The sequence below is a fragment of the Miscanthus floridulus genome, unplaced genomic scaffold (genome assembly GCF_019320115.1).
Source record: "Miscanthus floridulus cultivar M001 unplaced genomic scaffold, ASM1932011v1 fs_410_1_2, whole genome shotgun sequence".
Classification (NCBI taxonomy): Eukaryota; Viridiplantae; Streptophyta; class Magnoliopsida; order Poales; family Poaceae; genus Miscanthus; species Miscanthus floridulus.
The window spans coordinates 2,336-20,496 of record NW_027096711.1 but is presented as its reverse complement, the minus strand read 5'-3'; the positions used below and the strand labels follow the sequence as shown (position 1 = coordinate 20,496).

The following is an 18,161-nucleotide window of genomic DNA, read 5'->3' as shown; positions in this document are numbered from 1 at the left end:
ATAAAGATGGTTCTTTCCTGACAAACACATGTCTTATTATGGCTTTCCCCGAGTTGTTTCCAATGAGCACCAAAAAAGCAAAATGGTTGAAAAGACGCCTGAGCATACCGGCCGAGAGCAAAAGAGCTAAAAACATGTTTGAGCCCGCCGATGAGGGTAGCTAACAAGCTAACACCCGAACCAAAAAGCAAAATGGCTGAAAAGACGCCTGAGCATACCAGCCGAGAGCAAAAGAGCTAAAAATATGCTTGAGCCCGCCGATGAGGGTAGCTAACAAGCTAACACCCAACCAAAAAGCAAAATGGCTGAAAAGACGCCTGAGCATACCGGCCGAGAGCAAAAGAGCTGAAAATATGCTTGAGCCCGCCGATGAGGGTAGCTAACAAGCTAACACCCGAAACAAAAAGCAAAATGGCTGAAAAGACATCTGAGCATACCGGCCGAGAGCAAAAGAGCTAAAAACATGCTTGAGCTCGCTGATGAGGGTAGCTAACAAGCTAACACCCGAACCAAAAAGCAAAATGGCTGAAAAGACGCCTGAGCATACCGGCCGAGAGCAAAAGAGCTGAAAAGATGCTTGAGCCTGCCGATGAAGGTAGCTAATAAGCTAACACCCGAACCAAAAAGCAAAACAACTAAAACTAAGCCTGAACATAAATCAGAGCAATTTCAAGACAAGACCCTCCAGCTCCTTGTTCCAAATAGCAAAGAGGCTCGAGGGATACACTCAGAAGATCCCAAGAAGCGCTACATGGTTTCGCTCAAGAAAGCACTTGGATGACACTTGTTCCTGCTCGACAAGACTTGAAGGAACAAGACAAGGCTTCCAGAACTCAACCATGAAGTGCTCGGGGGCTTGCTAGTCCTAAGATGTTTTTGCAACCAGAGATAGGACAAGATGCTGACCACACTCCAAGTTAAGCCAAAAAGAAGAAGCTGGAGATATCCTAAGTCTTTTCAGTACTAACAAGAATGCAAAGTTCGTCAAGACAACGATCTATACCGAGTTGTTTACAAGTCACAAACGAAAGCCAGACAAGCACTTGACAAATCAAGGAAGTCTATCAAGACATCAATCTACATATACCAAGTTGTTTACAAGGCACAAACGAAAGCGAGAAAAGCACTCGACAGATCAAGAAAGTTTGTCAAGACAATGATTTACCAAAGCCGAGTTGTTTACGAGACAAAGAAATATAGACAAAGAAGACATCGACAAAAAATAAAGATTCTCCATTTAGTTTTCAAGTATAGTGTTTTGTTACAGAAGCTAGAATACAAAGGTCGATTACATCAGGCATTGTCATCAGGAGAAGAAACAACAATGTTAAGATTATCTACAATCTTCCTGGCTAAGTCATCGACCTCAGGCTCCAACCTCTCAACAGCATCCAGGTACTCTTGGCTCTCAGCTTCATCGGCAACCTTGGACAAAGGAAAATCTGGAGAAAGAACCCGGACTTGGGCAAGAACGTTCCTAGTGCAAAGATGGGCACACCTCTTCACAAACTCCTGGAAATGGGTCGGCACTTGGGGAATGAATTGAGCCCAAGAATGACCATCGTCTGCTGAAGTTCGAAGAAGGTCGGCTATTGACCGAAAAGACTTCCACAAAGCTTTCCAGTTTTCTGTAGCCGTTGCCAACTTGCCAGTCAAGTCCTCGACGGTCTTTTGGGCCTGCACAAGATCTCTGTCAGCTCCACGCCTAATCAATTTAGCAAGCGTGAGTTCTTCTTCAGCTTGAGTAATTACCTCCTCAGCCTTACTGTGGCTAGTTCGAACGAGTGTCTTCATTCTCCTCGATACCCTCCGAGAGCTTCTGCTTTTCAACTCGGAGAGCTAGACCAAGCAAGAAAAGACAAGTCAGTAGAAAAGCGAATTTGAATACAAAGGGAAGCGAAAAAGAACTCGCGATACCATGGCACTCCTTCATGACCTCCACATTTTTCGAGGCCTCCAGGGCAGCTGCATCCCTCTGCTGTTCTGCCTCAACTACCCGAGCACGGAGAGCCTTCTCCTCATTCTGATGCATCTGACGCTCAATCTCCAACTCGGCCCGACATATGTCAAGCTCTGCCTTCAGGGTACTCACCTCAGAAGACAACTTTTTCTCGTTTTCAGACGAGAAAAAGAAGCCGGTATGATCATGAGAAAAAGACTGAGCAAAAAGAGAGAAAGAAAAACAAGACATAAGGACAGGAGAAAAACAAACATCTAAAGAAAGAACTACAGATAAACTTACCTGGACCCTTTCCCCAAAAGAAGTCGCAAGGGTCAACAAGCTTCCCTAGACGGCGGTTAGCTCCGACAATTGATGAGTGGCATCAAACTGCTGCACCACGTCATCAGCCGAAGGCGGACCACTGGAAGCAAGAAGAGGAGAGGGAGAAGCAGGCCGAGGCGAAGAAGGCACGACCAGGGCAATCTCCTGGGAAGCCATGACCAATCCCTCAGATGAACCCACCGCAATGGCCACGGTCACCTTGGGAGCCGACAAATCAGCAGCTGTGGACTCTGTCCCCCTCACAGCCACCTCATCTAACAGGACTTCTTGGCAGTAGATGGAGCAGAAGAAGAGCTATCCACTTGCCCCCTCTTTCCGAAAGTGCGAGGAGCTCGAGGAACTAGATGAGGAACATACTCTTCATATATGTCAGAAAATGCGGAAGAAACACCAGGAAGCATCATGGTAGTTCGAAACTTACTGGTCAAGGAAACCCCAGCAAGACTACCCCCAGCCTCCACATTTGCAGCGAGATCATCAAGGGGAATTGGATCAGCGAAATTATGCCTCAATTCCTATAAAAGAGTAAAACAACAAGACAAGGATGATTAAGCAAAAGTGGATACAACGAAAGGGAATCAAAAGTACTCTCATAAAGAAAAGAACAACTCATAGCAGGGGGCGGGTTCTTAGCGCTGTACTCAAGGACAGTAAGCGGAACGATGCTTACTCCTTTTAGCATCTTCTAGAGATGCTCGAGCACCTCCTCGTCGGTTAACTCAAGGGCAGGGACCATACGAGAAGGGTCCTCTGCCCAGAGTACTCGAACCCATAATGTTCGCGCTCCTTCAAAGGTTGAACTCGGCGACGAAGAAAACTTGAAATAATACCGAAGTCGGTCAAGCCTTGCTGTTTCAGAGTGCAAATACTCTCGAGAAAAGGCTTGATCGTTTGGAGCTCAGCAGTCATCACAAGGTTCTTATCCCATCGGTCATTAACCAAGGGACTAGATTCGGAGTGAACAGAAAGAGGAGGAATCAAGTTGGCAGCATAGAAACAGTCAGCACACCAATTCCTTATAGAATCAACCAGGTCATAGTCAAAAAATTTGCTCTTAAGACCCTAGCAAAACTGGATCCCGCAACCACCAAGAACATTGGTGTCATCACGGTAGGGTTGTGGCTTTAGGCGGAAAAATAGCGAAAGAGGGAAAGAGAAGGAGGAATTCCAAGGAAGGTTTCACAAAGATGAACGAAAATGGAAAGATGAAGGACAGCATTGGGGGCAAGGTGATTCAGGCTAATCCCAAAATAGCTGAGAAAACGATGAAGAAAAGCAGAAGCCGGGAGGCAAAGTCCAGCACGGATAAAGGAAACAAAGAGAATAATCTCACCAGGACCTGGAGCAGGGACCCGATGCTCGCCCGAAGCCCTCCATTCAGCAATGTCCTTGCTCTGGATCAGACCATCGCCAACAAGCTCGCGAAGCTGGTCTTCAGTCGTTGTCGGAGCCAGCCAAACCCTCTGGGCAGCCCTCATGGCCATGAACTCTTGGTTCTCGACCACAAAAAGTGATGATTCCTCATCCACAAAGGCTGCCTGGGACTTGCTCGCGGCTTTCTTCTTAACAATGTACTAGTGGAAGCAAAAAGGCACTAGGGAAAGAGAAGGCTCAGACGGCAGCGCTCAGATGATGGACGGCAATGGCGACGGCGGAGTTGCGAAGGCTAGGGTTTCAAGGCAAAGGCAGGGTACCAAAGAAAAGGAGGAGACAGGCCTTTAAATAGATTTTACACCGGTAAAAACGCGGCCCACCAGGCCCGTTTTAACACGGCATGAGGATACAATGGTCCATTTATCGACGCAGCTAAAATAACGGACGGCTCAAATCCACACAACGGTACAGTTCAACGGGTAGATTTCAGACTTATCCATCTAGCACCACGGCAGAGATATCATATTACCACAAAAAAACTCATCAACAATAAAGCAAAGAAGGGTTACCTCACAAGGAGCGTAACAACCCGGTCCCTACAGAAAGAACTCAGAAATCTCATCAACAACCGGAAAATCAGGAGAATAAAGAATGACAACTCAGAAGGCAAGATTCTTTCCATTATAAATGGTTTCAAAAAATAGAAGATTACACATCTTACAAGACCCAACGAACTTGGTACCACGACAAACAAAGTAGCAAAGAGGAACCCGGACACGGCTAGGCTCTGGAACGACTACGTGTTCCAAATTGCTACTCGGAAGAACAAACCACCCTTGGCAACACTGTTTTCTTCAAAGGACGAACGCAGTGCATCCAAGGCAGAAATCAGCGGCATAGTAGGACAACATGGAGTAGAGAAGGCCGGCAGGCATCTGTCTACCCAAGACCGATGTGATACTGGATATGGTGTTGATCTGCACTGGACAGTCTCAGGACAGGCGACGAGGATCAACCCAGAACTACCAGATGAAGGAACAAAGACAACATCACAAGGCTTCCTCCAACTACCGCCATGTACATCCTGGTACATTGCTGCTACGGGATTAGTCTACCTCTAATCCCTATCACAAAACTTCCTCCAACTACGACAAGATATACAAGAACTATAAAATACTCCCCGGGGGGCTGCTCTACTTCACAAACTACCATATTCATGACTACAGAGACTTCAGAACAAGCAACAAAACGCTCAATGAATCAAAACAGCACTCTAGGAGGGTATTTATAGACCGAAGGAGCGGTGCACATGAACCAGGAGCACCAACGAAACAAGCCTAACAAAGGACATAGTGAAAAGACAGAATTCAATGAAAGAGGACTCAGGCGTGAAGGAACAGTACTCAAGGACGAGCATATTCGAAAGGATATACCAACACTGTACAACTCGTGAGCAAACAACATTTACACTCAACTACTACCAAACAACCACATCTGACAACAGCAGACCGCTAGAAAATATGCCAAGACCCAGCACCCGAGTTCTTTTTGAATAAAAGAACCCGGATATACACTCGGGGGCTGCAACAGGAGAGGATTTTCAGCTCTTTTGAACAGCATAAGATTCAAGACCCTCCAACTTTTTGTTCCAAATAGTAAGAGGCACGGGGGCTACACTCAGTGACTGCACTTTTTCATTCAAAAAAGCGCACGTCACTCAGAAGACTTCTTCAAGACAGATGACTTTAAGGCCACACAACAAAAAGGAACCCGGACATAGCTATGTCCGAGCTCTTTTTGACAAAGAACCCGGGTATATGCTCGGAGAGCCCTTCGACGAAGAATCAGGGCGATTTCAAGAAAAGACCCTCACGCTCCTTGTGCCAAACAGCAAGAGCCTCGGGGGCAACATCCAAATGGGAGTACTTTTTTCTTCAAAAAGGTACACACCACGCGAAGATCTCACGAAGTGCTACACGGTTTCGCTCAAGAAAGCACTCGGACGACGCTTGTTCCTGCTCGACAAGACCTGAAGGAACAAGACGAGGCTTCCAGAGCTCAACCATGAAGTGCTCGGGGGCTTGTCGGTGCGGGACCCACGGGATACCCCGCAAGGAAGGGAGAAGACCTAGTCTGAGTAGGATTCTTCCCCTATAATCTTAGTAGTAGTATTATTCTGTAATCCTACTAGGAACTCTCATTGTAAACCGACTAGGATTCTGACCTCCAGACTATATAAAGGAGGACAGGGTTCCCAGACAGGGGAGACTTTGGACAATTGTACAACACAACACTTTACGATCAATCCAACGCAAAGGCTAAACGCCGACTGGACGTAGGGCTATTACTCGATCAAAGATCGAGGGTCCGAACCAGGATAAATCGACTGTCTCTTGCGTTTACCGTCGAGTTCCGCATACGCTGAAGCCCGAACAACACTGCCCGGGGACCCCCGTGGCAGGCTATCGGTGTTGCTCCAATGCAATCAAGTAGGTGGGGAGTGCTTCTCCCCTTCGATTATCCTCAACAAAAAAAAAAAAAAACTATTACAAGATCTATCCTAGCTAGAGAGAGATTACCTGCATATGGAGAAACCAAGTAACCGACCGCGAATCTATCGACCGACCACTTAAGCTGTCTTGTTAATTGATCCCAAATGCTATGCTTGTGGCACGGTGGCAGAATTTTTCTTCCATAAATGTAGTTTTTGTTAACTTTCAATATCACTGTCATGGACCAGCTCATGGGTTGTCCTCTGGGCCGTTCAACACGTGATGGAGTATGCACTGGGCTTGATTTGGCCGGTTGGCCCATAGAACTAATAGCAACTTGTTGTACAGACAAAAGTCTAGGCGACAGTAATTAGTCTATAATTAGACATTAACTGCTAAATACAAGCGAACGTGCTACAGTAACCAAAACCAAAAAAATTCGTCAACTAAACGCGTCCCATAGTACTGTAGCACTTATGGCATATCATGGACTAATTAGTCTTAAAACATTCGTCTCGCGATTTCCAACCAAACTATGCAATTAGTTTTTTTTCATCTATATTTAATACTCCATACATGTGCCGCAAGATTCGATGTGATAGTTTAAGGTGAAAATTTTTTGGAACTAAACCAGGCCTAAGTGTAGAAAGCATGGAGAGCTGCTGTCAAAATGTGGGTGACATGACTCATATATATAACTCCACAAACACCAGCAAAAGTTCGAAAAAGATTTATATACAAAAACAAAAGGATAATAGATAACGAGAGTATATACTAGCGACAGTAGTCCATGTCACTTAATCTTTTATTTAGTTTGGTTGTTCAATATCGACTAATTATAATAAATAGAGAAAAATAAACATAAAAATGAGTCGACAGAATCAAGATAGAGCATGATTTTTATAGTATCATTTGAACTCTAGAGGGAAATCTCCCGCTGCTTTTAATGAAAGAAATTCAAAACAAACAACTGATCCCTCTTTCATATAGGTCTTTCTACTAGACGTTCGGGTGTTCCAAGGACGTCTGTCACCCGAGTGTCAAGTCTCCCTAAAACACGCGATTCCAACGAACAACAATAATTGAGTGTCGGATCCCATCCAAACACTCGATTTCTATAACCACTGGATCCACATCTAAAGATTGCAAATAAAATATATCAAGTAAATGCAAAAATTAAATTATAAAATAACAAAAAAATACCAGATAATTACTATGAAGTGCAAATTGGAAGAAATTAAAAAAAGCAAATAAAACATACAAACAACAAATAAAAAATACAGAAAAATAACCAGATTATTTCTATAGAAGCCGAATTGAAAGATTTCAAAGGAGAACCAAATCAAACATACAGAAAACAGAAAGAAAGGCAAAAAAAATGATCAGATAACTGTTCGGGTAATTCTAACCATTCTCATTTACGAATAATCAATTTACACCAATTGAACATAGAACTTACACCTAAATAGAAGTAGTAAAATATGATTCATTAAGACGTAATCTGCTCATACTATAGAAATAAAACTGCATGCATACACACGAACATGGTAGGGGCTAACGACTGCTATATTTGTATGCAACGCGGGGGCGGAGTGGCCGGGACCAGTAGTCACATGCTGTGCTGTGCTGCCCTGTCCTATTTGGCTAGTAATAAAGCCGGCTGAAACTAATTTATGGAGAGAAAAATACTGTAAATTTTAGCTGATGAGTCCGCTGATAAGTTCGAGCGAACATGCTATGAAACGTAGCTGCATGCCTTGGTACCCGTGAAAGGCTCATACTGCTGTTGTACGTTCACTGCTAGGCCAGAGATGAAAAACAAGAAAGAAACAGATGCGGCAGATTAAATGACAGAGGGATCGGACGGCTCAAAAAATCGAGTGTTGGACGCCCAGAAATCACTCGGACGAACGGTTGGATTTAGCGTTCATATATTCATTCGTGCAAGGATGAACGACATTCTGATACATTTATTTATGTATGCAAGAACGATGACACTATTTGATTTAGTGATAATGTATATAGTAGGAAAGAAAAACACGAATACATCCATTATGCGGCAGATGCACAGACACGCATACATATTTTATTCAAGTTCTGGAGCGAGGAGCGAAGGAAGCTGTGCATGCAGCAGCAGCAGCAGCGAGCTTATCAGCCGACATGGGGCGTCTGGGCGACGGTGTCGACGAAGATGCGGACGCGGTTGGGGCGGTAATCCATGGTCACAGGCGAGCCGGTGGGCAGCACGACGATGTCGGCATCGGGCTTGTCCTTGAGGATCACCTTCTTGGCTTCCTCCACGCTGAGCCCGACCACCTCCGGCCACGACGTCTTGGGGCCGCCGCACTCCGGTGCCGCCGTCGCCGTGGAGCTCATCGGTTGTCGGTCGCGAATTGAAACTGCAAATCAATTGATGACGATAATATAATATATATATAATGATGCTCTGGCCTGTGAAATTAAAAGGAAATTAGCAAACTACTGGTAGCCACTATATTAGTATTGCAAAAGGCCAAAAGCGTAAGGTATAGAAAGGCTAACTCACGGGCAAGTGTGGCTTGTTATTGCGCTTCTTCTGCTGCTGGTTAAGCGAGTATGCAACGGTGAGGTATTTATAGAGCTGCTGCAACCAACAGGGGCAGATGTGTACGTGTGTGTGTTCTTCATCAGGATTATTGGTCTAAAGCTAGGCAGATATAATTAAACAGAAAAGAGAAAGATAATGTTGTTGATGGTGCCAAGAAATAGTAGCTGCTCCACCGCTCAGTCACCAATAATGCATCCATTATATATATACGCACGAGGCACACGAGGTGGCCCCTGCATCCAGTAGAAAACAAGAATAGAAAAAGATAGCAACTCTACAAAAACATGCATCCATGGTTTCTCCTCCCCGGCAACCAAATAGTTAGTCAGGCAGTCAGCAGCTTCACTACGCGCAGCAGACACCGACAGAAACTTGACAATTATAGTGAATTATTAATGGTCCCTCCACGTTTTTCTCGTTATATTCTTCTCCTCTCGTCGACAACTGGCTAGTCTACGATCAGCTCATCTTTAGCTACATATAGTTGCTCCTGCTACATATCCTTGATGCTGATACGTGCCCCATTATCTGTTGATTAGATTCTGAGACGGAAGACCACTTAATCCTCAGGTGCCGCTTCTCCAAAAATCAGTGGAACCGGATGGGCTTTGAGACTGAAAACGTCCAGGTGACCTCGCTCTGGAACATCACTCGGCCGACCGGATTCCCCACCGCTCACTCAGCAAGTTTCATTCACCTGATATGCTGGATGTTATGGAAACATAGGAACGATGTGGTCTTCAACAATATGGCGCCCTCGTGCAATCGTCTTCGGGGAGCTTGCAAAGACGCCGTGAAACCTATGGAAGTTTTGCTTGCCTATTGCTGATCGGGGTGTAGCTGCCCACTGGTGTAATGTAGTTTCCTTATGAATTAAGTCCTACAAAAAACTGTCCTGCCCCTCCTCCAATGTACTCTGTCATATGGAACTGAGCATCAAGCTTTTGTTGCTCCAATGCAATCAAGTAGGTGGGGAGTGCTTCTCCCCTTCGATTATCCGTCAACAAAAAAAACTATTACAAGATCTATCGTAGCTAGAGAGAGATTATTCAGTTAACCTGCATATGGAGAAACCAAGTAACCGACCGCGAATCTATCGACCGACCACTTAAGCTGTCTTGTTAATTGATCCCAAATGCTATGCTTGTGGCACGGTGGCAGAATTTTTCTTCCATCAATGTAGTTTTTGTTAACTTTCAATATCACTGTCATGGACCTGCTCATGGGTTGTCCTCTGCGCCGTTCAACACGTGATGGAGTATGCACTGGGATTGATTTGGCCGGTTGTCCCATAGAACTAATAGCAACTTGTTGTACAGAAGGAAAGTGAGCATCAACGCGGAGGGTGTCGGATGAGCAGGGAATCTAAACTCAGCGGCGGCGGCAAGAGCTCGAGGCGAGCATACGCTTGATCTATCCCTTTCTCCTTTTCCTTGTTCTATATACTTCATGTGTATGCATTTCCTTGTATCTAGAAGCTTCCAGACCACTAGTACAGAAACAAGCTGGTTGGGAAACCCCTTCAGTTCTGGTTTCCTAACCGGGAGCACGAATTCGGGACTAAAGGGTCCCTTCTTTAGTTCCGGTTTCTCGCCCGGGACTAAAGGTCCACCTTTAGCCCCGGTTATTAAATACCAACCGGGGCTAAACAGGCCTCCCGGCCTAGCCACGTGGGCCGACCTTTTAGTCCCGGTTGGTATTACCCACCAGGACTAAATGTTTTTTTTGTTTCTATTTTCAATTGATGATTCGTTTTGGTTTTTGAATAGGTTTTCGAATACGCATTCTACGCTGTTAATAATATATGTATTCTACACGCTTATAATGTTCGAACATTTTGTACAAACTAAAGTATGAAACTAACATATATATTACATGCATATACATACATTGTACGTTATTTTATGTACATATAATATGTATATATATATTACAAATAAAGCTTGCATTGTATATTCTATCATAACCTTGGGGTAACAAATTCACTCCATCTGGTTTGGCTTCCATATTTCGTTCATGTCGTTGTAGAACTCATCGGCGGGGTTTAAGACCTGGTCATTAAGAAATCCTGCTATGGTCTCTTGAATTGTTTTCAGTTGGTCACGTCGTATGACTTTTTCCTTCAACCATAGAGTCTTCAATAAAAGTTAAAGGAAAAGTATTAATATATATATGTGTGTGGGTCACGTGATTACTTATATATACGAGCAATAAAAGAAATTGTGAATATATGCATATATTTATATAACGTACTTTAAGGATCTCTTCAGGAGTTCTTTTTTAGTACGCCATGATGAACTCGCAAATATAGTATCCGCAGTAGTTGATCCCCTGTTCTTGCCTCAGAACCCACTTTTACGAGAAAAAAGATCTGGTGAATTGAAAGCATGCATGGTGTTAATTGAATTATATATATATATCAATTATATATATATATATATATATATATATATATATATAAATGTAGCTAGTACTTACTTTATGTGCGATTATATCCAGTGGCGCTTTGCAATGTTTCATGTGGTCTTCCTCAATGAAACTTTTCCAAACACTGCGCCCAATAAACTAAAAAATTAATTTGGCCTTTAATAATTGTTGCAGTTAAGAGATCGGGGTATATATAGTTGCTAGAGAGACTAAATTACCTTAGGATAATATTTATCATGTCTTGGTACTCTGTTTGCTCTTTTTTTAAGTCTAAGATGCTCAACCGACTATTGGCCATATCGATGACCATCAATATTCAATGATTGCTGCATATGTTTTTATACACAAATATGATCGACATTAACTAGAGTATATATATATATATATATGGGAGATAGCTTAGCTAGTAAGCAAATAATTGAACAAATGTCCATATGATCGACATTAATTATTTAATACTCACTTGAAGTTGTAGGGGAAGAGTATGTCCTTGTTTTGTTGGTTCACTAAAAATCTCATGAGATTTTTCTCGAGTTCAGCTTTTCATTCAGGTGGGGGATTAGGGTGTTTGAATAAGACATTTGGATCAACGAAACCATCATTATCCTTTCTCTTTCTGAGTTATGTCATCTCATATCTGCATACATAAAAACATAGTGTGAGGATATATAATTTATATATATACATGTAGCTTTATATATATACACTTTAATAGTAGAAAATAATCACACTTACAGGCAATAGCAGCTAATGAGACTTTTGTCGAGAGAGTCCAGGTGGCATAGTTGGTGTAATTCTGAAAACTCATCATACATAACGTCATTGTCACGGAAGTAATGTTGGTTTCTAACTCTGACAGAAACAAAGGTCTCTCCCGTTCACACGCCGCCATGTACCACTTGTTTAGCAGGTACATTTGCGTACCCAGTTCACCTAAGGCCATAGGGTTGTATAAACTCTTTCCATGTTCAAATTTCTTTCAAGCATCCACTTTCAGAGCAGATGGTCCTTCAGCGAGCACTTGGGCAAGGTCCAAACCAGTATCCTCGTAAAACCAAAACAGGTACTCAAAATCGACGTCCAGCAAGTCTAAGTTTGAACCATATTAATTATGAATGACAAGAGGGGAGACTGATTGTTGCGATTGTTGTCCGAGTTGTGCAACACCTTTCCTTGCTCTAGTCTTTTTCTGCGCCGCCTCAAATGACTTGGTGAGAGAGCGATCGTAGTCCAATTTGGGCAAGGTCTTTTGAGATTCCCGCTTTTTCTGGTCCACCTTCTTTTTTAGAAGATCTGGAGGTAGGTAGAAGTACGGTTTCTCTGGGTTCTCCCTCGCTTCTCATTGCTTTCTTACTTTTTCGAAGAAACTGTTCATATCTTTTTGTACTGCAGCATTTAATTCCTTTTCACTTTTCTTGTAAGACAGTTTTTGGAGAATAACTGGATTAGATAAGGCTTTCTTCTTTGCCGGCTGGTGGGCCAACGGCTTCGTTTGCGGGGTGGACCTCTTAGGAGTTGGCTGCTTCTTGGTCATCAAGGGAGGCGGGGAAGCCGATGAAGACCTCCTTGGAGGTGGCGGCGGGTGGCGGCGTTGCATAATTATTGCCCGGAGCACTATGATAATCTAGAGATTGAATAATTGGACTTAGGTTGGCGGAGGGCCCTGCTGTGTGAGTACAAAAAAGAATAATTAGCTATAAGAAATTGTTATTATTAATCATGCATGTCAATAGAAAATTAGTGAAAAAAATTGTTTTGTTCACTTTTGTCCGCACCTATTGTCTGGCAGTTGAGGAAGCGGCAGTGGACTAGAGACCCTGGGAATAATGATGTTGCGCTTGCGCCATAGTATGAATGTCTTCTCTGCTTCTCCTAGAGTCTTCTCCCCATCACCTCCTGGAATGTCAAGAGCCAGATCACTAAATCCTTTGTTAACTCTATCCACTTAGACGCTAACATATCCATGTGGTATTATTGCTCCATGGATTCTTGGTATCTTGGTAGGATCTAGAGGAGAAAAACATCGAGAGCCACAATGATTGTGGTATTCCCTTTTGGAATATGTAGCTCACATGATATAAACGGTGCAGTGATGTCATCCACGGGGAAACATAGCATTGCGTCATCTTTGTTTTTCACCCTCTCAAAAAATCCTCGATGAAATGATTACTTTTTACATGAGGTAGTAATTTGAAAAGAGTACCATGAAGCTATGAAAACAAGTTTGCATGGAGAATAGAAATTATATGTAAGAGCATAAGTCTTATCCAGTGGTGCCTACCTTGATCGAAGTTATTTTTATGTGTGAAATCTCTTTTGCCTGATCTCTAACCATGTCAAAGGACAAGCTATGAAACTGATTCCGAACACCTCCTGCTCTGCTCAACAGCGCACGTTTCTGTTCAACCCTTCTTTTTCTGCTACCTTAAAAACATAAAACACGACATTCATATTATTATCTTGTCTTTAAAAGAGGAAAGAAATAATGAATGCTTAATGCTTTCACCTGTGTCAGCTAGAACTGAAGCTTCCAGTTGTGCCCTTGATGTCACAACATTATTTCACTTCTGCAAAATATAAAACTTGTAGAATAGCAAGAACTGCATTTGGCTTCAAGGTAGCTCAGAAGTCAGACCAGTTCGACTTTAGCACACAAGCGCTATATGGGAAAACAAAAGAAAATTACTGTAAGAACACCAAAATGGTTTGAGTGCAACGGGAAAAAATAATATCCTGATCAGGCGATCATATAAATATAAACATGTGTTCTACTGATCCCCAAAAATTACCTAGAGTCAACTGAAATATCAATACTGATGCAAGTGATCCATTATTTCAGTGAACAAAAAACTTTCAGTATCGATGCTCAAATATTAAGGCACCAAAGGTATGGGCATGTCAACATAGTCAGATTAATTATAAGACTCCGCCTGAGGGCGGCGCCCGGCGGGCGGAGGTCTCCGCCTCCTCCACTCTGTCTGAGACCGCCGGTCTCAACATTGGCGCCCACCGTGGTTTGGCCAAGGCAAACCAACAATGGCTGGCAAAAGAAAAACCACCACCAGAGCAACAACGACCACGGGTCGGAGAGGGAGGCCCAGGTACACCACCCGTAGCACCTACGCAACCTCGCCAGCGGAGGATGACACCAAAGCATATGCCCAGGGTCAACCATCGAAACGCCAAGATCTAGAGATTCAAGATACGGAGGCCCAACCAAACTCAGCCACAACACTCGAGCAAGAACTGCAACAGCTGCAAGCACAGTTGCAAAGAGCGCAGCAAGAGAGGGGCAGAATGGCGGCAGCATTCGCAGCCAATCAGCAAGCTATTCTAGCGTCAGCACAAGCAGCAGAAATAAGGCAACAGTTGGCAGTCCTACATGCTGAGATGCTAAGTATGCAGCATGTAGTACCAGCGTCAACCTCCGCAATCCCGACCTCTGCAGCAGCACCAACTGCAACCATACCACAAGGGCCTCCGCCAGTGATCAGCCAGCCCACGATGCAATCTCAGGTGATGCAAAGGCCTATCAATCCCAAGTCCCCACTATCTGAAGGCATACAATAGTTGCCATGGCCAACGGCGTACAAGCCAATCACACTACCAAAGTTCAACGGAAAGATAGACCCCCATCAGTTCATTATGAGTTACTAGGCAGCAGTAGCCTCCGCTGGTAGAGACGACGCTGTCTTGGCAAAGTCATTTGTCATTGCAGCCGAAGGCGACGCGTTGGCTTGGTATTCTATGCTTAAACCAAGCACAGTCTATTCTTGGGAGAACCTCCGGGACAAGATATTGGCAAACTTCAAGGGGCTAACAACACAGTCGCTGACTTCCACATATATGTTCCAGTGCAAGCAAATACATGGAGAGATACTACACGACTACTTCTGGAAATTTGTGCAACTAAAGGCGAAGGCACCAGACATCCCAGACGAGATTGCCATTGAAGCAGCGATCAAAGGCCTCCGAATCAAGCCGTTCGCAGCACACCTAGCAAGAAAAAAACCAACTTCCATACAGCAGTTGTATGATGAGTTCGAGAAATACTGCAAAACGGACAATGACCTCCGGAAAAGGCTGGAGGAGTAGGGTCAAAACAGACAGCAAAACACCAGCAAAAACTCCCAGAAAACTTATAATAACCAGAATGCATCAAATCAGAAACTGGGCCAGAGGCAAGTGCTCAGCATCGAGGGCCAACCTCACCCCGAGCAAGGGCAACTGGAAGCACAAGCACGGCGGAGACCCAGACCAGGAACCAAGGTCGGCAAGGTTACCAAGGCAAAAACTAGAACAAAAACCAAAGCCAGAGACAACGCAGACCATATTGCGTTTTTCATGGCGAAAACGCAGGGCACAGCACCAAAGATTGTCCGGAGACAAAAGAGACATAGGAAAGGATGAAGAACAAGCAGACTGCCCAACCTTCGACACAACAGAGCGCAAGAGAGGTCAACACCACCTACACAACTGGCCACCAACAGTACTACCCAATGTACCTAGTGCTAAACGCAACCCAAATACATTCCTCCACGCTGGCCTCTGCCAACTACCCAAACTTCCTACCAGCATGGCGGTCAGCGCCTTCGCAGCAACCCCCGGTGGGTAACTACAGGTCCGAGGCAAGCCTGACCTACATAAACCCAAAAATCCCCCCATATAACCTACCTCAAAACAAACCCATTGGCACAACACCAAATCAGGTTTGAGCCTCCGCCGCAACAACAACACATGCAGCAACTGCCTCCACCGCCACCTCACAACCAACCACCAGCACCAAAAAGTGAGCCAAACCCAGAAAACCAAGTCAACCCCCATGGACCGCTACCAACAATAGGAATGATACTACCAATCACCGGAGGATCATCAATGGAGTTCCAAACAAAAAAATAGAAAAAGGATCACCTCCGCCTGGTAAACAATGTAGCAGTCTAAGGCCCAACGAAAGACATAGATTGGTCTAGAGTCCCAATCACCTTCACAAAAGAAGACCTCCAGCTAGAGAGCTACCCTCACACAGACGCAATGGTAATCAAGACCAACATAGCAGCATGGGAGATAAGCAGAGTACTGATTAACACTGGCAGTTCAGCAGATATCATCTTCGTAAATACCTTTGACCAAATGAAGCTCAGCAGAAATCAACTACAGCCCTTCGAATCCCCTTTGATAGGATTCGGAGGCAAGCAAATACAAGCATTAGGAAAAATCTCACTCCTAGTGTCGTTTGGAACCCAAGCAAATGCTAGAACCGAGTACATAACCTTCGACGTTGTCGATCTGTATTACCCATACAATGCCATCTTAGGCAGAGGATTCACAAACAAATTCAGTGCAGCCCTGCATATGGCCTACCTGTGCATGAAAATACCAGCACTCCATGGTATTATCACAGTCCAAGGTAGCCTAGAAAGAAGCAAGAAACATAGAAAAAGCAATCTACAGAGCCCAAAGGAACATCAATGCTAGTCGACTCGACACACAAAGAACTAGAGCCTCCGGATATGCCTAGAGGAAAAATAGATATGGCAGGTCAAGAAGAGACAAAGGTGACCCCTCTAGAAAAGGAGTTACCAGACAGAAAAGTAACAATCAGCTCAGAGTTGAGCAAAGCAGAGGAGGAAGAGCTCATTGAAACCCTAGTAAAAAACAAAGACATCTTCGTCTGGTCAGCCTCCGACCTACAGGGAGTCAGCAGGGACATCATATAGCATGAACTAGATATCAATGAAAACATGAGGCCAAGAAAGCAGAAATAGAGAAAAATGTCGGAGGACAGAATCCTGGCAGCAAATGCGGAGGTGCAAAGTTTGCTAGACGCAAAAGTCATCAGAGAAGTCAAGTATTCAGAATGGCTCACAAACATAGTACTGGTGCCAAAGAAGAATGGCAAAATGAGAATGTGCATAGACTTCACAGACCTGAATAAAGCTTGCAAAAAAGACCATTTCCCATTGCCAAGAATAGATGCCTCCGTCGATAAGGTAGCCAGATGCCAGAGATTCTCTCTCCTCGACTGTTTCTCTGGGTATCACCAAATCTGGATGAAAAAAGAAGACGAAGACAAGACAAGTTTCACCACTCCATTCGGGACATATTGCTACACAAGAATGCCGGAGGGCCTAAAAAATGCTAGAGCAACCTTTGCCAGAATGACAAAGGAGGTTCTGGGCTCACAACTAGATAGAAACATCATAGCCTACGTCAACGACATAGTGGTCATGAGCAAGAACAAGGATGATCATGTCTCCAACTTACAGGAGACCTTCACCAACCTCAGGGCAGCTGGCCTCCGCCTCAACCCAGAAAAATGTATATTTGGAGTTACAAAAGGCAAAATGCTCGGATACATTATAAGTAGCGAAGGCATCAAAGCGAACCCAAACAAAACCAGAGCAATAATGACAATGGCAGAACCCAAAAACAAGAAAGAAGTGCAAAAGCTAACGGGAAGAATAGCAGCGCTCAACAGATTCATCTCAAAATCAGTAGAACGCAGCCTCCCCTTCTTCCAAGCCCTGAGGGGCGGAAATAACTTCGAGTGGGGGTCCAAGCAGTCGAAGGCATTTCATAACTTGAAAGAGTATCTGGCAAACTCACTGGTGGTCTCCGTCCCAGAATCGGATAGCCACCTATTGCTGATATGTGGCGGCCTCCGACCATGCAGTCAGCACAGTCTTAGTTCACGAGCTAGCAAAAGAATCAGGCAAAACTCAAAAACTAGTTTATTTTATCTCAGAAGCACTGTCCGAAGCCAAGCTAAACTACACTAAGGTAGAAAAAGTTGCCTACGCAGTGCTGATGGCATCAAGAAAACTAAAGCATTATTTCCAAGCCCACGAAATCTCAGTTCCAACATCGCTGCCACTACAAGACTTGCTCAGAAACAAAGAAGCCTCCGGCAGAATAGGCAAATGGGCTACAGAGCTATCACAGTTTGGTATCTCGTATGTCCCTAGAACAAGCAATCAAATCACAAGCACTAGCCGAT

At 44.2% G+C, this 18,161-nt stretch overlaps 1 protein-coding gene across 1 annotated transcript; it reads right to left on the bottom strand.

The window, feature by feature from the left end:
* Positions 1–8,017: 8,017 nt before the first annotated feature.
* LOC136531669 (subtilisin-chymotrypsin inhibitor-2B-like) lies at positions 8,018–8,833 on the bottom strand. The gene is made up of 2 exons (XM_066524318.1): positions 8,696–8,833; positions 8,018–8,549 (listed from the first exon to the last, which is right to left on the bottom strand). The coding sequence occupies exon 2, from the start codon at positions 8,524–8,526 to the stop codon at positions 8,302–8,304; it is 225 nt and encodes a 74-aa protein (XP_066380415.1). The 5' UTR covers positions 8,527–8,549; positions 8,696–8,833; the 3' UTR covers positions 8,018–8,301.
* Between the last annotated feature and the right edge of the window lie 9,328 nt (positions 8,834–18,161).

Coding starts and splice junctions, on each gene's coding strand:
- LOC136531669 (XM_066524318.1), bottom strand. CDS start 8,526: ATGAGCTCCACGGCGACGGCGGCACCGGAGTGCGGCGGCCCCAAGACG.